Source organism: Phyllostomus hastatus, unplaced genomic scaffold, assembly GCF_019186645.2.
Source record: "Phyllostomus hastatus isolate PE091 unplaced genomic scaffold, TTU_PhHast_1.1 phas_scaffold_1066, whole genome shotgun sequence".
NCBI classification, from domain to species: Eukaryota; Metazoa; Chordata; class Mammalia; order Chiroptera; family Phyllostomidae; genus Phyllostomus; species Phyllostomus hastatus.
The window spans coordinates 16,639,095-16,662,272 of NW_025334004.1; the positions used below are offsets into that span (position 1 = coordinate 16,639,095).

The 23,178-nt window shown below is 46.2% G+C and overlaps 1 protein-coding gene across 1 annotated transcript in view; it reads left to right on the plus strand.

Annotated features, from left to right (window-relative positions):
* SORCS3 (sortilin related VPS10 domain containing receptor 3) overlaps window positions 1–23,178 on the plus strand; it is a 558,638-nt gene that overhangs the window by 221,377 nt on the left and 314,083 nt on the right. The window contains exon 3 of the mRNA XM_045854121.1: window positions 17,459–17,558. Within this exon, the coding sequence (XP_045710077.1) occupies window positions 17,459–17,558 (100 nt within the window). The remainder of the gene's footprint in view (window positions 1–17,458; window positions 17,559–23,178) is intronic.

Consider the following 23,178-nt stretch of genomic DNA (forward strand, 5'->3'; position numbering starts at 1 on the left):
ATACCTATTTGGCAAGTGAGTAGGTAATCAACAGATCACCTGTTCTTTTGGTGGGTAGGATATGTTTCTGGGTATCTGAAGTGAGCTTGGAATTCTCCTTGGGAGCAAGAAGGCAGTAACTGGTCAGTCTTTTATGTGTAAGACAAAAATACTAATTTTGAAATTCTGAAACCTCAGCACCATGTTGCTGTGGCAGAGACTGATTTGGTAGTCACTAGAACTGTTTCATTTTGATCCAGGACAAACAACTGGACTGCACTGAGATACAGCCATCTGACTGAATTCTGTTCCTTGAAACAGGCTGGAACTGGTATATGCCACATCTGTACCTGGTCGAAACACTTCCTGCATCCTTCTCCATGTTCACTCTACCCAGCCCTCAGTTCTACTGAGAATTCCTAAGATCTAGAGATGGCAGAGCCTCTGCTCAATGAGCCTGGGCCTCCAAATCTCTACATAGAGCAGAGCTCCTTTCCACCCTTAACCTCCCGGCTGGCTCACTTTGGGCTATGATGTGAGTGACAAAGTGTTAAGTCACTGAAATGTTGATGGCATGTGCTGTTTCTCTTAGCTGCCTCAATGCATACAGTCTCTGAAATGCATTAACAGCTCTCCTCCTACATTTGCTTGGTTCTCTGGCCAGAATGTCTATTTACTATTCCAAAGATATGCTGTGTTTTTTTCTAGCATCTAGCCATAGTGCCCTTCATATCATGGGCACTCAAATAAACATCTGTTGATTGATTTCAGGGTCAAGGAATGAAACAGCAGTTTCCTATGAAATGCAAGCATGTTTTGTGTTAGAACTTATATTTCACAGAAAATGTGCCTTTGGGTGTGATTCTCTACTATATGATTTAGTATACAGCTTTTAAAGAAAGAGTTCAGCTTACCTGGAACATTAAAACTAACCTTAAATTTACACACACCCTTTCAGGGAGATTCCTGCCACATAAAAGGTAAATACTGCGGCAGAACTCTAGAAGTGTTAGAATAGCTCTGCAGACAGGCTCCATCCAGGATGGAGGGTTCCAGGCCAGAATGTGTGAACTGGCCATGAATGCTACAGGCTCAAAGAAATAATTGGAGCATCCACGCCAGGTTTTCCCTTCCATGTTGGAATGCTTAAAATAGATAGAGCTTATCTTTCCCTCATTTTTAGAAAGCCTCACATAACTTTTCTTTCACGCTTTTGTACCTCTGATGAATTGCACGGCCAATTCTGAAAACCCAGTAAATGACAACTACTTAGCTTTCTGCTGCTACACAAAGAAGGCCAGGAAGTGGAAGGGAGGTGGATTGCATTCCTGGACAGGGGTTGTGCAGGGACGGAGAACTGTGCTTGCCCAAGTTGTTTTCTTTCGTGCACCAAATATGTTAGATGTCCCGCCACCTTCTTAATGCTGACACTCATAATAGTAATAAAAGGCATCAGTCGAGTGTTATGTGAAGCCTTAGGTTAACATTCCCTTACCTGTTACTGCTACAAGAGACATGATGATCTTCTGTAGAGGTCACCACTCTTTCTCACATTTGGGATGGCCAGTAACTGGCACAGAGGCCTGTCCCCTTGCCTTACTGCTGCCCAAGTCAGCAGTGAGAGTCGTGCACCACAGCTCCCCTGTGGATCCGGTGTGACCTGGAACCACACCCTTGCTTTCTGCTGCTCCTTCCCTATCTTGCTCCCCTCGCTCCTGTTAGGTTTGGACTAAGAGCACTCCCTCAATAATTCTCGAGCTTCCAAATCACAGACTTGGCCTCTAATTTTAGGGAACTCAGCCTAGAATGTTTTTCTTTGACTTCGAACTCAATTTATAATCTGTTCCAGAGATGTTGGTTCTACTCTTGTTTCTGTCCATGGTAACACTAGTCTCTTTGGCACTCAGGCTTGGAATCTTCAAGGTAGCTTTGCCTGACCCTTCTCCTGCATCTCTGCCCCATGGCCAATAAACAGATTATGCTTCTTCTCTGTGTGCCTTTCATTTCTTACAGCCCTCTGTCATTAGGTTAGTGAGATAGATTTCTCATAAGTCTTTCTACCTTCAGGAGAATATACTCCACCAATCCATCATACAACAGCACTGACAGATGAGTCTTTCCACACAGGCTTCTACCATGTCCCTAACGTGTTCAAGAACCTCCGGGGCCCCCATTGCTCTTTAGCAGATGTTCAGCATATCTAGACTCATCTCCTCTAATGACTGCATAAGAACATATCTTTCAGGCCTGGCCCGTCTCCTAATAATCTTCTAAACATTCTTTCATGGTTCAAGTCCCAAGCCTTTGGACATGCTCTTTGTCTTCCTTTTGTCTCCTAATACTCTGCCTTTTCCTTAAAACTCACCTCTTCTGTGGAGTCTTCCTTTTTTCTGAGCTCCTCTAGCACTAATGTCATTGTTTTCATCATTGTTATTTTCTTCTTCATCATCATCATATTAATTACAGCTATCATTTATTCAGAATCTGTAATATGCCTGACAGTGTGGGGAGGCTCTGTCCCACAGAGCTTCCCCAGCCGCTGCAGATGAGAATAAATCTACCAAGACATGATGTGCTTCGGAAGGAAAGGTGGTCAGTCTCTCAGAGGAGAAGGGCCTCAAGCCTCTTTCTCAATGGGCTTTTATTGGGTTTAGTTTGCATAGGAATACAGGGCATACATAAAGCTCATCAGTCATTGTCAGGCAGTAATGATCAAGGAGTAGATAACATTCAAAGAACTATAAAGGCTTATTCTGAGTCAGGGTCAGATAGAATGATATCAAACGGCCATAAAACCTTTGGAAACAAACTCATTTTATGCCTGGACCCTTAACATTTAAATTGAGGGTATTCTTAGCAAAACAGGTTTCGAGGGATTTTATGCATTCTTTCTGAGGCCTGATCGCCCCCAGGAACCACCTAGTCCTACACAGGGCTGCACCACCCTCTGGCATTGTTTCAGGCCTAAATCAGGTGGGGGATTTGGGCAGCCAAGAGATTATGAGACTTTTTACGGATAGAATGGGGACTCTCAGGCTATGACAAAGCTGGAAGGTGAGAGTCCATCACCCCCTTTCTATAGTCCCCTAAGTCCTTTTCTGATGACCCCTTCATGACTATGCCTGTCTTAGATTGTTCTTCGCTTGAGGAATCTTACCTGCCATTGGCTAACCAGTCATCTGCCCAGGCCAAGCAGGGGGGATATGGGAGAGGCGATAAGTTTTTGTTTACTTAGCGGCTTATGGTCCCAAGGTCTTTTTACTCAGCCTTAGCCATGGGTGGTGGGGGGAGGGCTTACACCTTCTGAAACTAGGCAGGGCGGTTCCCAACGTGACAGTGTGGTAAGTGCTTTATGTTCACTTCCTCACTGAGTTCTCATTGAGTTCTTCACTGACTTTTCAAACCTGTGATGTGCTTAGTTTAGATAGTGGCACCTATTTTATTGATGAGAAAACTAAAGTTCAAAGTGGTTAACTGACCTGCCCAGGATCACATAGTCAGCGAGACATGTGGAGTCAGGCCTTGACATCACCACGTCTCTGATTCCAAAACCTAGGCACTGAACCACTGCACTATCCTATTGTGTTTGGTTCGGTTGCCTCCTACTCATGTTTCCTTTATTTATTTGTTTATTAAAAATAGTGCCAAGTAATAGACACGAGGGGCTCTGTAGAGCCCTTTTCTTCACAGAGTTTTACCAAATTGTATCCCTGAGTCCCTTTTCTTCTACTTATCATTTTTCTATTCAAGCTTCTCCCTCTCTTCTAATTTCTCCAGGAGCTATATCACGTATGTGCTTTGTTACTTTGCCGTCATTACCTGGTGGTTTAGGTTTAAAATGACGTTCTTCATCCTTTGGCCTTTAGGATGCACTCATGCCCTCCTTTCTGGTTATTCAATGAAAGATGGCCTTGTCTCACAAAGATTGTTTCTGACAGCATACCCATAGGTGCCTAGACTAGGTGATCCATAGGTTGATAGACCTTTGAGAAGCTAAACACTTATTCCAGCAATGTGCTCTCGCTTTGACAGTTTTGCAGAACCTTGGTGGTTCTCGGTGATGGCAGGTTTTCATCCTTGGAGCATAGATCTGCATTTTGGAAGCACACAGAAACCATTTGGAGCTTGATAAGATGCACAAAAGATTGGAGACGGCAGAGACTGTGGAGAACATTAATTCCAGCCCTCTTATTTTACAAAGGAGGAGAGTAATCAAGCTGTGAAGCATTGTTTTGGATTATAAACAAGGAGTGTCTGTAACAACAAGAATCTGGAAACCCAACAGACCAGAACTTACAGGCTTGCTGTATGCTAAAGTAGGAGCCACTGGAGACCGTCAGGAGTATTATGTTACTGCCAGGGCTCGTGTTTGTTAATGGGCTGAGAGACACTCTGTTGCCGATCAGGGATCTGGCTCTTCTTAGCACCTCAGTTGCCTAATTGAGTACTATGTTCCCTCCAGGGAACAACCCACCTCTGGGAGGACATGGGTCTGAGGAATGTCTGTGTATGTTGTGGGGGGTCTGCTTCTAGAGCCACGGTCCCTACAGGCTCTCACATGGGTGGGCAATGAGTGTCTTTTGGTAAAAACGACTGTCCTCTCTTTCCAGTGTTACTTTTGGCCTAGGATTCTGTAGCCTTTATGCTCCCAAAACCCTAGACCAAGGGGCCTGGGATAAAATATTTTCTGTTCGAGAGATTGTTCAGACTGCAGCAAGCACCTCTCTTTGTTTCATAATGTCATTCCTGTTTTCCGGAGGGGAAGTGAGGAACCGTGGAAAGATGGCGTTAGGAAGGAATGGAAGGATATCAGGAATGAAGCTGATTCTTGCACTGCACCGGAGTTTCCCAACAACCCTGACTGGTGGCCTATGTTAGAGATGGGGACATCGAGGCCCAGAAAGGGAAGGTAACATGCTCAGTGTTATGTTGCTAGTTGATGAGAGAGTCAGAATTTTAGCTTAATTTTGACGTCAAACACACTCCTTTGTAGTATCTGCAATGCCTCCTTGTGGAGGAGATCCCCTTCAGAGATCCCCGGAGAGGATGAGGAGGTGAAACCCCGACCACGTGGCACTCTGTGAAGCGGCTGCTCGGTGACCACGGGCTACATAAACAACCGGGCCCTGCAGCTGAGCACGTGGGGTCTGGGTGACCCTGGCCTGAGCTCCAGCTCCTGCTCTGTCACCAAAGGCCTCTGGCTCCCTATTCCCTCGTTTTCAGGACCAAGATAAAATACCTATGTCAAAGGGTCATTGCGAGAATTCAATGAACTATTTCAAGGGAAAATGTTTGGTATAGAGCAGCATACACATGTCAGTTACTTAAATGCCGCAGTGATTCAGGGTGACACTTTTCCGAGAAATCAATTACTAAGCCCAAGTATATGTCAAAGGCTTGATCCCTGACCTCAAGAAGCTTATAGTTTTGGTGGGGACAAGAGACAATGAAAATCAGCGGTTCAGGCCAGTTGTGCTGCCCTGATGTGGAAGCAGCAGGGAGTTGGAGACAGGAAGGGTCGCTGGAGGGCAAGGGTGGGAGAGGAAGCCTCGCACAGCAGGCCCGGCTGAACTCTAAAGGATCCGGAGAAGAAGGATGTTGGGAGGGAGGGGAGATCTGAGAGACAACCAGACCTTTGAATTGAAAACACGCGAACTTTTTGTAAGTTGCAGTCTTCTTGGGGTCCAGCTGTTGTTTGACCTGGAACGGTAGTTCTCCAAGTGAGGTCCTGCGACCCTGGGACTCATCCAGCACCCTTGCAGGAGGTTCAGGAAGTCTAAACTGTTTTCTACTAAATACTAAACTGTTATTTGCCCTTTTAAAGTCTCATTTTTCTCAAGAGTACAGTGGAGTTTTATAGAAGCTACATGTTTTATGCTGTTATTTCATAACAGATTAAATGTAGAAATAGATGAGGATCCAGCAGTCTTTTAAGCCAGATATGAAAGACTTTACAAAAAAAGTCAAGCAATGCCATTCTTTCTCACTAAATTGTTTTTGTTTTGGAAACTGTATTTTCCAAAACAAATTCTCATAAAATTATGTTATCTGTGTTATTATTTTTGAATGAATTAATAGGTATTATGAAATTTTATCAGATATAATTTCTAAAACATTACATATTGATATAGCATGTGAATTAAATTTCTTAGGGTCCTCAGTCATTTTGATAAGCATGAAGGAGTCCTCCATCACAAAAGTCTGGTGTGAAGACACAGTTAGTATTGCACATATGTTTATCATGCTTTCATGCCAAATTGTACATTGTTTGGGTGTCTTAGAATGCCTGCCTGGAAACTTCAAAACAATAATGCCTGCTGTTGGCAAACGTGCAGGGAAAATGGTACGCTCATATATTTTTAGTGGAAGTGCGAACTGACCAGAATGTTTATGTAATACAGTTTATAACTAGAGCCTTAATGGCAGTTTTTACCCTTTGACCTAATAATTGCCCTTATAATAATTTAGTCTAAGGACACAAATAAATATACATACAAGGATTTATGTAGAAGAATACACACTACTTTATTTCATATAAAAATTTGGCCAGACACGGACCAACTGGCCAAATAGAGAGTTAAAGTTAATTATGCTATATTTATACACTGGAATGTTGTAAAGCTTTTAAAATGATTTTTTGAAAGACTATTTAACAGCATGGGGAAATGCTTAAAATATTATGTCAAGTGAAAAAGCAAAACACCAAATTTTATAAATACACACCTGCACACAGATTAGAGAAATGACACACCAAAATAGTAACTGAGTTTTTCTCTGTATGACTGATGTGATGTCTATATTAGAAATTATCATTTTCAAATTTTATAATATTTCTGCCATAAAATGTTCAGCACTTCTATCTTTTAAATGACCCTGCAGTACAGCAGTGATTATAGCTGAGGCCAAGGGAACCAATATTCGGAGCCAGCCCCTGTCGCCTGGGGCTGTCAGGTGAGTGCTGCCTCAGCTCTCAGAGGAGCAGTGAGACTTGAGAATAAGCCCATTTCTTTTTCCTACTGAACCTTTCAAAAGGAAGCTTTACAAAGAGTGGGATTGGGTTTCATCCCTGCAGCTCTAGCCTCTTGTCAAGAGCATTTGGGGTATACAATGCAGATCCAACAGGACAATTGTTTAGATAATATGCAACTGGCCTGGTGCAGGGAGCATAGCCATCAGTCTATTTAGTTAAAAGAAAGAGATAAAGGAGCATTCAGGCTTCTGGGTCCAGGAGGAGATGGGGTGACTCTGGCCTGGGAACCTCAAGTCAGAGAGCTGCAATTCCCTCCTTGGTATCCGGGGATTTCCTCTTTTTATTTTTTTTTTCCTGGGTTGAGAGATGTCAGGTGTTGGAAGAGCTTAGTCTTCTCTCTCCCCCGAGTGACCGGTGGGATGACTGATGGGACCAGCGCTGTGTGGAGGCCCATCCACCTGCTTTACTGTTAGTCTCCCACCACAGCACATTTTCACCACCAGAAGGGGATCTGTCTGAATGTGACTGTTTCAGTCCCTGGAATGCATGGGCTCAGTTTGGTGTGTGCTCTCCCTGGCATTATTCAGCATTATTATGCTTTAAGGGTTAAAAGAGATGTCTAAGGTGGTCCTGTGACTTCAGAGAACTTACACTATCTGGACAGAGAAGCCTGGTGTACATAAAGCTAAATAACAACATAAAGCAACAGTAGAAGAGGAGACGTATCTTCCCCGAGAGAGAGAGCACAAAGCTCCCGGAGAGGCACACAGATGCTGAGCGCGAGGAGACCAGAGACAGGAGAGGAGAGAGGCCTCGTGGGGGAGAATAGCTGCAAAAGGAGACAATCTGCTGTCTCCAGGCTGACTGCTCCCAGGAGGGATAGACCCGAATTAATTGACAAAATAATTAATGTATTGAGTGCCTACCTCATGCAAGGCACTGTGCTTATCCCTGAGAAGAAGAAGACTTTACGGATGAATGGTGCATCAGATTTGGCTTCTCAGGTGAGAGAGATGGTCTGAAGGCTCTCCATCAGTTCACACCTCTCCATTAGGCAGCTGCCCATTTTATCCTGGGGTTTCTGGCTGTGCACAGACACACATAATTGTGTGCCTGTTAGACGGACACAACTGGCTGCATGTAATTTTAAGGGGAAATGGTAAACGTCCACTCCCCAGGCAGAGATGCCTTGTTAAGACTGTCCAGAACCTTGCAATGCATGCCTCATTATTATTATTATTTTTTCCTGGGGAAAACTGGGTGAAAAAAAGTGGAGTCTGTTTTCTCTGGACTTTAAATTGCCAATGTGGGTACCTGCTGGAAGCCAACTCTGATCGCGAGGAGCAACCCCTCCGTCTTCCCTTGTGCCTTTTGGGGGCGTGCACTGAGGGGGTGGGGCTGAGATGGCATTCGCCGTTCACTGATGCTTATGTAACTGCAGCTCGGCTGCCGTCTGCCCAGCAATGTACGGGGCAGTTTCCCCTCCAATGATCACTTGGTTGTTCCTCTCTGGGATCTCCCAACAGCTGACAGTGAACTCCATGAAATTAGGGCTATTTCAGCTTCATCGTAATCCTATGAAGGCAGTATTTATATTCCCATTGAGTAGATATGAAACATGAGACTTATGTAATTAGCCTGAGGTTCCACAGGCTGGATTTGAAACAAAATCTGCTTAACTCTGAAATGAATCCTCTTATGATTATGTTGGGCTGCCTTTTTGAATACAAATACTTATCTGTAATAGAGTTCCTCTACAGATGTGTTAATTTACTGATCTGCATTGTAACTGCTCAGTAACAATCCATTTTATTGCTGTTATTTTTAACTACAGGAGTGATACATTGATACGGTTTTGTTTTATAACATTGCAGCAGTACGAATAAACTCAAGTCCCCATAGCCACCCCACCCCACCCTGTCTCCTACCCAGAGTTGACTTCTATCACTGGTTACTTGTGTATTCCCCTAGAATTTTTAAAATGTGTTTTGTACACATATGTAAACCTAATAGTAACATGTTTTGTTTTGTCTGGATATACTGTTTGTATATTTAATATATTATTATTCAGTACCCTTTTTCGTTTAGTAATATGTTTTAGAGATATTGCCAGGTCAATAACTTTGGTATCTATATCTTTAATGCTATTACACAGTAAAATGCATTATATTTCATTTAGCCTTCCCCCTAATCATTGCCGTTCCATCACGCTCATGAGCAAAGGTGCAGTGAACGATGGGCTGTCACATCCTCTTGCGGGGGTCTGCTCTTGCTTCCCCCACCTCCCGAGGGTTCCCTTCCTCCCCTCACCTGTATGGCACAAACAGGCCTCTTGGCTGATAGGACTGAGATCTTGGACACTTTAAATTCTCGTGATAAGAACCTAACAACCCAATTCTCTGAACCTGGACTCTTCAGTGAAGACAGATGTGATAACGGTGAGAAAGACCAAGGAGCTGAATGTTTGGCTAATTGCCTCCCACCCTACACCTGTTGGGTGTACATTTTATCTGCAATAAACCATGACTTTTGCATGATCTGGTTTTCAGAGCCAGCCTACCTCTAATTTTCCGCACTTGGAACCCAGTGATGGCTCGCATTCAAGTAGCCAGGACAGGAGGACCTAGAGATAAATTAATTACCCTGTATCACTGTGCCTCTCATTATGAGACTTAGATAATGCAGCTGAGGAGTTTGATAACATGAAAGGTCACGGAGAGCTTCATGAGCCTCTGCCTTGGCATCAGCCTGCCTATGGTTTTTCAGAAGCAGAGAGTGGGATCACAACCTGCTTGGAGGATAAAGCTGTTTAAATCACTTGCTTTGGCTTGAGGTCTGAAAGTAGTTATCTGGCTGGTTATCTGTGGTCAGGCTGGACTTCTGCCATTGCAAAGGTACCATTAATGTGGCTTTGGGCATTTTTCCTGAGATGAGGAGTGGAACAGGCCAGAGGGGAGCATGAATGGTTTTCCCATTTTAATCATAAAGACTCTCTGGGCAGCCATCGGTCTGGAGCTGCCAGTGGTGTGCTGTGGACACTCTTGACCCTGACCTCGGAACCGGCTGTGGCTCACCACACACTAGAGCCCCAATCACCTATGGGCTTCGACTGTTGACTGTCAGTGGAACGCTCCCTGGGGGAATGGCTGGTGGGTCCTTCCCACGGCCTGGCGCTCAGAAGCATGGTTCTGTCTTTTGATTCGCAGGCAGCTGGGCCATATTGTACTTTCATGGGGGCAATTGCAAACAGTGTCCAAAGATTCGTTAGTGATATATTGGACATCAATGTGCATCACCCCCTGTTAAGGTTAAGGTGTATAAATCAAAGAAAAAAAACCCAAGGTGATTGCCCTACAGTTTGTGCTATTCATAAAAATGACAGGCACAAGCATTCACAGAACCAGGGCTTTTATCGGATGCGAGGCCAGGCGTCTCACTGCTCCTCACTGAGTCCTCGTGACAGCATCCTGTCATCTGGGCCCAGGGTCAGAGGAGCAGCCCTCACGCCTAGTTCTCACTGTCTTCATGCAGCTCCAGTCTTCCCCGTTTTCTCTGCTGAGAGCTATGCTCTGCAGCTTCAGAGATTCAAAACACGTTTCATATGTTATTTTACTTCTAAGGCGTTTTTAGCAATTGCTGAAAAGAGGAAAGCACATATGCATAATCAGAGAATAAATGGGGAACTCCAAGGTGCTGTTGGTGTAAGTGCAGAGGAAGGTGTGGGCTGGAGTTGTAGGAAGAGTCTCCACGATGGAATTAGTACTGGAGCTGGGAGTTAATCAGGAGAAAATCTGGACAGTCGCCAGCCACGAACTCAATGGGAGAGTGACAAATGGGAGGTAAAGTGGGTAGACTTCAGAAGCTTCCAACGCCAGGCCTCGGCAGCAGGCATTGGGACCTGACATGCAGCCAGGCCGGGAAAGGGAGCAAGGGCACCGGCGACCCGGCAGGAGTCTTGGGAAGTTGTCTCTCAGACAAAGACGGAGTGAGGCACCGGGCTGGGGGTGCAGACAGCAGTGATGGATGTAGCAATGGGATGGGGTGGTGGCTGTGAAGTTACGTACCACCTCCTTTTGTAACTACTGTTTGATTAAGCCATATTCATTCATTTCTGTATTGTGTTTGGCTTATTTTGAGCTACAGGGAAAGAGTGGAGTGGTTGTGGCAGAGATTGACGTAACCTAAAATAGTTACTATTTGGCTCTCTTACAGGAAAAAAAAAACAACTTGCTAACCTAAGCCAGAGCCTGTTTATAATTGTCCAGAAAGGAACACCAAAGCCTGATGCCTGGCACACAGGGCAGGCCAGGATAGATCGTAGATAGATGTATGTTAAGAAATGAGCAAAACAAAAATAAATGTGCTAACAGGAAAGGAAGTGTCATGACTGTGGCTGTTTGCTAGTTGTAGGTTACACCACCCAGAAAGGCACCCCCGAGGAGGGAAAAGACAGATGAGAAAATGAAAGCGTAAAAGACTTGTAATTCCTCAGTTTTTTTTCTCAGAGCAAGAGTTGGTGAGGGAAGGAGGAGGGGCTGGGGAGCCTGGCAGTGAAGGAGGAGGAGGCTCGGGCTGGATGAGCGAGCGGTGCCCACCCCAGCCCTGAACATCTGGTGGGCCCGCGAGAGCTGGCGGAGGGCCGAGCAGAGTCCTCTCACCTCTGGCAGGAACGTGGCACTGGGAACGGGGGTGTGGAGCTTCTGCTCAGCTCTACCGGGAAGCTGACTTGGCTGCGTTGGCTGGAAGGTTTCTTTTCTGTTCTTTTACTTTAAAAATAGCAGCCCATATGCTTGTTGCCATCAGCCTCCCCCCACCAGAAGCTCACTAGAGGACGGGGAGCTTGTTGGGGGGATAAATGTAACATATTCACAGCTCAGCTCTGGAAATTACCATTGAGACAGTGGCCCTGGGGAACAGCCAGGGTTCTGGCAGACTAGGCTGGGGCGGCCCTCCCAGAATGCACCTCCCAGAATGTGCCGACTACACGCTGAGGCTTTTCTGAAGCCTGTCAGGATGGGACAAGGGTCCCAAAATACTTGAAGGGCTCAGAACAGGAGTCAGGTCCTGGCAGAGACCCATCCTCCTCTGGGAGGGGACCAGTGAACATCAGGCACGTGGGGAGGGGAGTGGTATGAGCAGCTGGCAGCCAGAAGGTCCAGCCTGGTGGCCAGCAGGTTGTTCAGGTCGAGGAGCCACAGAGTGGGTCGCCTGCAGAGATGCAAAGGGGAAAGCCAGGTATGGTGCGACGCTCACGAGGTCGGGATTCAGGGCCCCAGCAGAGGGCTGGGTTCAGGCACTGGGACATCAGGACTCTGGACAGACAGACAGCTGGGACCAGACGCACCAGAGCTGTGGACTCAAGCCCTGGGGTGAAAACTCCTGAGTTGTTGGAACTGGAGACCAAGGGAATATCTCTTTGAAGGTCCAGCTCCCTTGGAGAAAATTTTGTCAACATTTTCAGCAAAGTAGAACTTAGACATAGAGTTTGAAGCAGCCGTATCTGCCCAGAAACCCTTTTCTTCACCAATGCACAAGAAGCCATGGTCGAGAGTGTTCATTGAAATGTTGTCTACAGTCACAAATTTTAAAGGAAAAATATTTATCAGTGATTGAAAGATGAATAGACAGTGGTTTATTCATAAGCTGCAGCGCTCTACAGCAGTTTAAATGAATGAATTGCGGCTGTGTCAGCATGGATAAATCCCAAAACTGAATGTTGGGCACAAAACAAGCAAGCCTCAGGACATATATTATGAAAGATAAGATTTATGTAAATGTAAAACTTCACAAAGGTAGTTTATGATACAGATATTCATTAAATCTAGTAGTGGGCATATGACTGGCATCTCATTATGCTTTTTTGTGTGTGCTGCAAATAATTCCTAAAAAGACAGAAGGAAAGAAAGAGAGAGGGACTCACACACACACACACACACACACACACACACACATGCACACACACACACAGCCGTGGAATAACCTCCTGCAACTGGAGTAACCTGAGCCAAGGCACAGAGGCTGAAAGCCCAGCGGCTGCACGCATCTTACCTGCTGTCTTCCAGGTGAGCTCTGTGTCCTGAGCCATTCAAAATGGTCACCAACATCGTGCGAGGCCCCCGGTGGGCGCTCTAAGCATGTGTGTGATGGTTCCAGCTTTCCGAACATTTCTGAACATGTTAGCCTGGTGTTCAAATTTGGGAGGCTAGCTTTAAAATTGGGAAGATGAGGCCATTTCCTCGAAGTGACCACTGGGGCAAAGGTCTGGAGTCACAAGGCGGAGGATGGTCTGCTTTCTTGTAGAAGTGAGTTCTCCAGGCACAGCTGCCTCTTCCGTGGGGCTCAGGCCTCTCTGCCAGCTGCCCCTGGCCCCGGGCAAAGGGGGCCTACAGAACTCTGTGGTCCATGAGGTGTGCGGGGTTCCTGCTGGGAAGGACGGAGCCCAGGCTGCCTCAGGTTCCGTTGACCTGCTGGCTCCTTGAGGTGTCTTCAGTCAGTGAAACTTGTTTCTGTCAGCCGAATGAGCAGAAGCTGCCGGGGGTGTGGAGGAAGCTGGGATGTGGAGTGCCCTGTGTTGGGAAGTGTCTTCTCTCAGCAGCCACTTTTGGAAAAAGTAAAGCCAGTGTGAAGCTGCTGTGCAGCTTGTGGAAAGAGGAGCTGTGTGTGGTGCGGAACACCCCGCCTTTGATGCGGGCTGTTTGGATTCTGGAAGGGAATTTGTTGTGACACCGTCATGCAGGGAGCCCTGAGAATTTAGCTCTGATAAATAAGACGTTATATATAGTAGGAGGAAAAACCACTAGATGGAAAACAGCTTAGTACTGTGTCGGTGGGATAATACGATTTCAAGTCCAGAAGGAGCTTTATGACTATCTGAGTTAAACCTCTTGTGTTGATGATGGAATTGGAGCTTGACAAAGATTCTCTTCTTGAACAAACTCTAGTCAGGGTCCTCTGAGCCCTTTTCAGCCATGCCCTGTCCTTGGGTATGTCCTCAGGAGCCCAATTTTTAGCAAGAGTCCTGCAGGCTCAGTCAATTCAGCCAGATCCCCTTGAGATATGGGGACCCTCCCTTTCTCATCATGCTCGATATCTGACCAAACTCAACTCCACCAGGCCCCAGGTGAGGTCTGAGCGCCCTGGCCTATCTTCAGCAAAAATCCTGCCTGATCGGTTTGGCAAAGAATTTCCCTACCCTCTTAGTCATGTCCATCTGCTGACCCCCACCCTTTTCTTGGACTGAAAGTTCCTTGTGGCCTTTGGGGTTGGGCCCAATTTCTCTCTCCTACTGCAAACCCCACTGCAGTAGTCCTGGATGAAGTCTGCCTTGCCATTTTAACACGTGTCAGAATATAATTTTTCTTTATAGGCTAAGAGAGCCAGCTTGTCCAGGCTGAAGCCTTGAGTACATTTCAGGTTCACTTCTAGATTCTAGATTCCCAGACTCAGGTTCAATATTCTTTCCCCACACCATGATGTCTTTATGCCTTCAAAAGTAGACAATTAAGAAGCAATTCATGTTTTATTTGGGTTAATAAAGTATGCAAGTGGCAGCCTCTAGAGACTGTGGTCTGTCTCCTCCCGTGCCCTGGGAAGGATGGGAGCTCAGGGTGCTTTGTCATTTAACCTTAATGCTGGTCCGAGTGAACTCAATAGATCCTCTTCTGGTGCCAGGCTGTGCTAGACCTTACAGTCTGTGCCAGTTGTGTAGCATCTAAATGGTCAGGTGTGTTTTCTGGACGTGGCTATGTGTTGAGTTGCCCCCAGATATTAGCAGTTGGTCGAGTGCTTGTGAGTAGGTTTGGGAATGCTCATTTACACCTGCAAATAAAGACAGAGCGAAATGATGCAAAATCAATGTGCCCGCTGTTTGTTTTATACTGGGCATGGTGCACGACTCTGGGCCCTTAGAAGAAATTGCTGTTGTCCTTAGGGAGCTATAGTCAAGAAAGAGGTCCCAGAGTAAAATCAGAATGACCAAAAGAGTAGGATAAAGGCTACAATAGAAATATGTACAAGATGGTCTGAAAACAACACCTGGAATTGTGATTAGGTTGTTGGAAGGAGGGTGACACTGGAGTTGGGTGTTAAAGGTTGGAGAGAAGTTTACCGAGTAGAAGAGAAAGGGCACGGACAGTTAGGCAAAGGGAATGATGTGTGCAGAAGCGGAGAGCGATGAAAATGCAAGACATGCAGGAAAGTTTAACGAGACCGCAGAGAAAGGGGCAGAGAAGCAAGTAGCTGGAAATAAGTCTAGTAAGGGAGGTGGAAGCCAGATTTTACAAGACTGAGCTTCGCAAGTGCAGTCTCACAGTACGCAAGCAATCAGTACTTGCCAGCAGCGGGTGAGATGGACAGATCTGGGTGGTTGAAATGTAACCCGATGGCACCGCAGAGGACGGTGGGAGGGCAACGTTGTAAGACGAGCATCCAGTTGGGAGAATGTGGCAAAAAGGATGATCCAGAGCTTGAGCCAGAGCTTTGGCATGAGAATGGGAAGACCAGAGGTCTGAGTTATTTAGGAGATAGAATCATTATGACTTAGGGACTGAGCTGGGGTCGAGAGATAAAGGCAAAGAGAAAGATTGAGACTGATTCCCAATGCCTGGGGCAGCCAGGAGACAGAAGATAAGAAGTGAGTTTGTGTGGGAGACTGACTGTTAAAGTTACAAGAACCAATGACCATGTGGAGCCAGTAGCCTAGGGAAAGATTTGAGATATTACTGTTTTTTATTCAGCAATTGTGCTGAGTGTGCATGATGCAGAAGGCCTGATTCAGTACATTTTTTTGGAAAGGAGAAATGAATATCTTTTTTTCCCAAATTTTATTTTTAACATTTTGGTAAGCCTACACCCTTCAGGAGGTTTCCTGTGTATTATGTTTTTATGTCCTTACAAATACCTCATGAGATTAAATTATCCCCCTTTTTCAGATAAGATTTTTGAGGCTCCAGCAGGTTGAGTAACCTATACATGGTCATAGAACCAGAGAGCTGCAGATCTGGGAAAGAAAGAGAGGTTTTGCTATGCCCAAAGTTCACGTTCTTTCCTCTCACCACAGTGTTCTCTGCCGTGCCTTGTCCTTGAGGAGCTTATCATTGGACTTGGTGAAACAGAACATAAAGAAACTCATCATGACAATATTCAAGAGTCAAAAAGAGGCATTTAGTGTGCCTTGGGGATATAACGGATAGGTCATTTGTTCTGGAGCAGAGGATAGAGAGGAGCGGCCATTGGGAAGAAGGCTAGTGAAGCCTCAATGGAAGTGAGGGTATGTGTTTAAGTTGGGTCTGGAGACAGGGAATGTGGCGGGTTAGATGAGGGTTGGGATAATCCTTAAACGTCATCACAGTTTGACTACTAGGTTTATAAAGCCTATCTGTGGTCCAGGGCAGGAACAGATTAGAGTTTGAGGGGGTGGCGGGGGTAAAGGTGGAAGGAAAAGGCAGGGGTGGGTAGTTACCATGGGTGTCAGCACACAGCCAGAGTCAGAAACTGAGATCCGAGGCAGAGCGAGGGCTCCCGTGCTGTCTTTTGACTATGGAGGAAATGAACTGGCTTCCATGACTCAGTGGGGGAAGTTTTATGAGTCTAGCCAAGGAAGGTGACGGCAGAGAGGGGGAGTGAGAACCTGGTGATACTGATAGTTTGGAAAGGGGGGAGGTATGTGTGGAGTGGCTGGGGGGAGGGTATGGGAAGGAGGTGAAAGGTGGCCGGGAGGTTGGCTACTTAAATCTGTTTGGCACCTGCTGAGCTTTCTCTACTGCAGAAAGGCGAGGTGGACAGGAGGGAGCCTGGGAGCTGGCCAGCCTGTGTCCTCTCTTCTGCCACAGGGTCATTGCCCTGCAGATTAGGCTCAAATGAGGAGTGGGTGGTCGGCAGGGTAAGAGGAACGATGAACTACTGGCAAGCAGTTCAGTGACGCTGGCGCCCTGACACACCGATGCTCCTGCAGGAATCATCACACTCTCTGGCTGGTGTGGCCTTATCTGGCCACTGTCCCCCCCCCCCCCAGCTCTTGGGCAGGGCATGTGCTGCCTCTCTGATGGTCCCCTTGCTTCATGCTCAGTGGAGGGGGTGTGAAGTTGGTTGTGCCCCAGTGACCTCAGGAGACAGTCTGGCATCCTCTCTCTCTCTGTGGCCTCCTTGCAACTGCTCCTGCCCGTGAGAACCGCAGTGCCACGCAGAGAACCGGAGGCACTAGAGGGCTGGGCTTGTGCGTGGTGGGCCAGGGGCAGGACTGGCAGCTCCTTTCGCAGTGTATCTGCACACAGGGCAGAAATTAGGCCTCTGAGAAGGGCCAGGGGCAAAGGCAAGTGAGCTGAGGTAGCAAGCAGATGCATTCGTCTAACTTCTTCTAAAATTAAAGGGGCCTTTTATCTCTGAGAAATACTTTTAAGCACTCATGTCATTTGGGAGCAAACGTGTCATCCGAGGAGAGACTGGCTCCCCTTTAAACACGAAGCCCCCTCCCCATCTAAAACAATCTTTGCCTTTCTTTCTCACCTGTAGATCCACAGATTATGGCACCACCTATGAAAAGCTGAACGACAAAGTGGGTTTGAAGACTGTCCTCAGTTACCTCTACGTCAATCCCACCAATAAAAGGAAGGTAAGAGGAGGGGTCAGTGGGTCCCGGGCACCCCCTGTGGGGTGGCAAGGCTGCCTAGGGCCAGGAGTTATGGAAAAACAGAAGCCCTGGAATTGCTTATGGAGGGCCTGCTTTATATGCTAAGACTGTCACAGACACTTTGTAATTCTAACAGTAGCCTTCATAGTAGGAGTAGCAATAATAATAATAATAACAACAACAATAGTAAAACTATATGATTATGTGAGGGGCTGCTCTGTGCCCAGGATGCTGCTCAGTGCTTCACATACCTTATTTCATGTATCCTCACAATGAATCTGTGGGGTAGAAATGGTCGCTGCCCCATTTCGCAGATAAAGAAACTGAAACTCAGAGAGATGAAGTACCCAATAACTTTCTAGCCTGAAGTTAGACAGTGTTAAGGAACAGGGCTAGGATTTGAGAATGGGTCCGCTTGGCTCCAGGGCTGAGTCCTTCTCTAGTCTCCCTCTGGCTGGTCTAGTTTCGGCAGGTGTTTCTGCCGAGGGAAGGGTAGGCAGCTCTGGATTCTTCGTCTCCATCCGGAGCTGCTTCTGATGCCTGGGATAGCAGACCTGGCTCCACCAGCCTTGTGCCTCTCTGTCTTTCCTTTTGGTATAATAGCCAGGACATGGATGAAGTCACATAAAGTTGGATTTCAGCCATGGAGAGGGGGGCCTGGATTCTATGAAACATTGACCAGTTTTAAAGAGTGTATTCATTCATTTTTAGACAGGGGGAAGGGAGGGAGAAAAAGAGGGAAAGAAACATCATGTGGTTGCCTCTCGAGCACCCCCTTACAGGGGACTTGGGTCACAACCCAGGCATGTGCCCTGGCTGGGAATTGAACCATCAGCTCTTTGGTTTACAGGCCGGCACTCAGTCCACTGAGCCACACCAGCCAGGGCCCAGTTTTAGAAAGAGAATGCTGTCCGATATATTGGCTTTGAGGAGAGGTGATCTATTCCCAGCTAGGAAGGCACTGCGGTTTAGAAACTTAGGCAGGCCTGGCCCTACCCCAGTAGACATACTGTGGATAAAAATAGCTATTTCAGTGTTTCTGAAAGGCTGGGAATGGCACTCCCCAGCTCTCCTCCTGCAACCTGGTGTGCCTTCCCCAATGGTTTTGCAAACCCTTTCTTCATCGAGCTAAACTTGGGTGTGAGCATCAGCCCATTGTGCAAATGTCTCTGATCTCCGATCCCAACTCGGTGGAATCCAGGAGGTGACTTTGATTGATCATTTATGCTGCTTAAGGCAGAGCAGCTTTGACTGAAAACCTTAGCATCACAAGTCTCAGCCCCACCTCTTCGCCTTACTACCACCTGCAATATCCCTAAATATCCCCAGCAAAAGAAAGGAAGCAGAACTGGCAATGCCTGGGTCAGTGTTGGTGATGGATGCCCAAAGATCCAGCTTGCTCCATGGGTCCCCACACCTGAGAACACGCCCACCAGACAGGTGCCAAAATCCTGATAATCAGAACAGCTGTTTAGGCATCCATTACTAGTTCTAGCCGAGTAGTTTCTCTTTTCTTTGTCCCAAAGCATTGCCATTTTTATATTTTTCAGTATTATTATTTGAATTATTACATGTTAGAGCTGGAAAAGATGATCGATTTCACCAATATAAGCAGTTATTCATTGTTGTTTTCAATTTCATCTCTTTTGCAAAACTTATTTTAAGCTCTAGACTTCCTTTCTAGAAACACACCTCAGCACACAAAATTTGAAAACAATTTATAGCAGTCTGTAGACAGCTCAAATCCCATCATGGACCAAAGATATTCATGGAGTCTTGGTTAAGAATCTTTCATCTACTCCAGTAGCCTCATTTAACAGGTGAGAAATGGAAGTCAAAGTAGCCCACTTTTACAGTCAGGTAAGAACAGAGCCAGGTTGGAGCCAGCACTCTTGGTTCTCAGTTCAGACTTCCTTGCTTCAGACCACATGGTATGCCCTTTCCTCCTCCACGATCACGGCCAAGGGTTTCAGAATGGATGATCTGGTTCTGGCATGGAAGGCACATGCTTCGTGACCTGGATTGAAGGTTTGGTGCTGTGTCCACGGTGAACACAGGATAGAACTTGACTGAACGGAGTCAGGGGTGATCTCTTTCAATTCTTCCCCTTCCCCTCTCCCTTCACTGGGAAGGCAGCTGAGGCCCACAGTGGATGCGTGTCCTGCCCAGGTCCCTCAGCTGTTAGGGGCTGAGTTGGCTGTTGGTCTCCTGGCTCTCAGTGACTTCAGGTGGGACAGAATCACAGAAGGGATACGCCCTCTGGGGGAAGCAGGAAGTGGTTATGTGACGCATGGCAGATGCCCTTCAGTGCTGATCTCTGACCTCCGTCTGGACCACAACGGAGTTCATCATGTTTTCATGTAGGTGATAGATCAGCTGTCTTCATGAGGCTCCTCCCAGGTGGTATATGAAAGGGTCACACCTGTGTTCATCCACTTTGATAGCCATCCGTCAGGTGTGTTGCCTGTTGAACTCCTACTATGTGTCCTTTGGTCTTTGCTGTTTTTCTCTATGTCTGACTGTTTTAACTCTTCTTAGCACAGCCTAGAGGTGCTTGCAAGTGTGAGACCTGAGGGGCAGGTTGAGACAGACGCAGAAGGTAGGAAGGAACATAGCTGAGGTTGAGAGACACCAGGTGCAGAAATGCCACCTCCATTTCTCCTTTGCAGAGCTGATGCCAGAAACTCTCTCGAGTTTCACGCAGGAATTAATGCCCAGTTAAAAGCTGGGCCCGTTTTTTCTGTCTTCTCTTAGAAACACCACCAAAGCCCAGGTAATTCCCACCTTTCTAGGTGCATTCAATTCTCACCTAAAGAGTTATAAGCAGAGGCATTTTCTTCACCCAGCTTGGAGAAAGACAAGTGACAGGCTAATGCCATGGCTTTATTTTTTAAAAAAATGACAATAGAAATTAATTTCATAAAGAGACTATGATCCTGAAGTGCTCTCTGAGTCACCTAAGGAAAGATGAGATTAGATGCTGTTTCATTTTATTGTTAAGTGTTTTTCATCATATTCTGAACCTGTAGGTACTCATGATGCACAAATATTCTACATGGTGACTTTCTCTTAACCAGAATATTCAGTTTGCTGGAACTGCCCTGCACCAGCCACTCAGGCAAAATGGCAGTTAGGTATAAATGAAAATACTCTTATTTGTTACATTATTATTCTAGTGCTCTGGGTCATTATGACCTTGTAATGCAATTTTTTGTGTGTCCTACTTAGACGCATCTTGAAGTTTAAACCTGTGGTTATCTGGATTCTCATCTCAGCAAGAGCTTTTTGATTCTCTCAGCACCCAGATTATCTGTGGCACCCCATGTTCATTAGCCAGCTTACAGTAGTACTTTGCAGCAGACTTTTCAGTAAATCTGGTGGAAACACTGCTTTTTGCCTAGTGAGTAATAGATGGCTATGCCTGTCCTTGAAGGCTGTGAGTATGGTAGAGATCTGTTGCCCCTGGCAAAATAGTAAATTGTGCTTGTATGTATATACTTGTTCCTGAAGCTAATTGTTGATTTTCTAACACATTTTTGACGACATGAAATCCCCAGATGCAAATAGCAGATAAGCCATTAAGTTAAAAGTAGAGATGCTAACAGGTGTATAGTCTCCTTCTATCAGTAATAATCTTAACATTAATTGAGTACCTACTACACTAAACTTTCTTTCAGCAGCTTAATCTTTACAATCTCCAGTCTGCCCAGCCACATTAGAAAGCAGGCAAGATAAGGAAATAGACTCCAATTACCCCAAAGCTTATTACTGTAAATGGTGCATCCGCAGCAGCCTTCCCATTGGTTTTATTTGGGGGGCAAATTGGTCAGGATACATCCACTGCTGCTGGATTCCCTTAAGGAAGTTGACCTTTGGACGAGTAGTATCTACTAGTCTCCTACTAAATGAAATTATATTGCTATGAAGTGCTGGGAATTTCTCTCGTTGAAGTTGTTCTAGAGTCTAGAATCTAGACCATCCTATGATGTGGTGGCATCCGCATTGTTCTAGTGATTTTTGACCTGCTCTGGCTGTGTTCGATGTGAATTTCTCTCTCCCTCACTGTTTACTTTTCTCCAACCACTGACCACTTAGTTCATGGCCTGGGTGATGCCTGAGCCTGACACTTGGAGCACAAGGAGGAGTTGTGTTAGTTCTAGAAGCAGGTGTGTGTGGGGCAGGCCTCTGGGTAAAGGGGCTCTGCCATAGTGGGGTCTGAGCTCCAGCTCACTGTTAGCTGGCTCTTATCCTCAAGGTCATGCAGAATGGCAGGTGGCAAGGTCAAGTCCACGTTTAACAGAGCTGTGCTTTGTGCAGATAGGCTGAAGGCTCTATGCCTCAGCACAGGAGGGGCAGGAGGGGCGTGACTCTTGTGTGCGTCTGTGTGAGAACAAATCTGCATGGAAAGGAAAATATAAGCATGTTCTGTTCTGATTGCTCTGGCTCAAAAGTGGCTGCCACCTGCAGATTTGGAAACAGTGTTTTGGAAAAGGAAGAGAGCATAGAAAGGTCTGACTTCCAGGGAATGTGACCAAATTATGGCAGAGTAGAGGTGTGTGTGCCCCTGGGCACGTGGGAGGAAGACTGAGAGGTTGACATCAGAATGGGGTAATGACTTCTTTCTCTTTAGAGCTCCTAATAAGTTCTGGGCACTGGGCTAAGTTCATTTCTACACTCTGTTCTAAGTTTCACTACTAACCCCCGAACCTGGTAGTTTTATCCGCATTTGATGGCTGAGAAAATTGAGGCTCAGACAGGTGAGCCTCTTGCTTTTTATGAAGAAGCTGGTAGGAGAGGGTCCAGGATCCCCATTCACCTTTGTCAGACCACTAGGATCATGCTGTCTGATCTCATACAGGCGAGCTCCTCTGCCACAGGTACAAACACCAGGTTGAGTGCCATCATTCCTCTATTAGTAGTAACTTTGTTGCCTGGGGTTTTTGCCCATTAGTGTGAGAGGATTAGCAGTTTCTTACAGGGGGAGGGGAGTGTTGGATCCTCTTTTCCTAATTGATTTACCAGTGAGAGGGATAATTACTTCTGGGCTACCCTGCAGAAATACAGTGGGGATTGCTAGTCAGATTGCCTTGATGCTCAAGCTGCCTCTGTCAAGCTCTTAAAGAGGCATTGTGTTTGTGGTTGGATGCTGGTTATTCCTACGTTACTCTCTTAACACAACAGCATAACCCTGAGCTCTCTTTGACACCCTGGCAAACCTTGAAACAAAACAAAACACAGGATTTTAAAATATTAGACTCTCGCTTTCCCTGATCGTGTCTACAGAGATTGTTAGAGGGTCAGGGGAAGTAAGCTCTAGGGTAGTACACTTCCATTTACAGACATTAAAATCTCTTACACTAAAGCAAGGTGAAGAAAAGCCAAAAAAAAAATAGTGGAAAGAAAGGATTCCAGGCTGTGAAACAATCTGTTAAATGTCTAACATCTAACTCTGGGCAAAGTATTTTGGAAGGAGATTGCTGCCTTCCGAAACGTGTAATCTACCTGGGTAGGCAAGGTGCCCGTGGGAAACAACCGCCTGCACAGACCTGGGATCGCAAATGAAAATGCGCAGGAGGGCCGGGCAGGGAATGCCAGTGAGCAC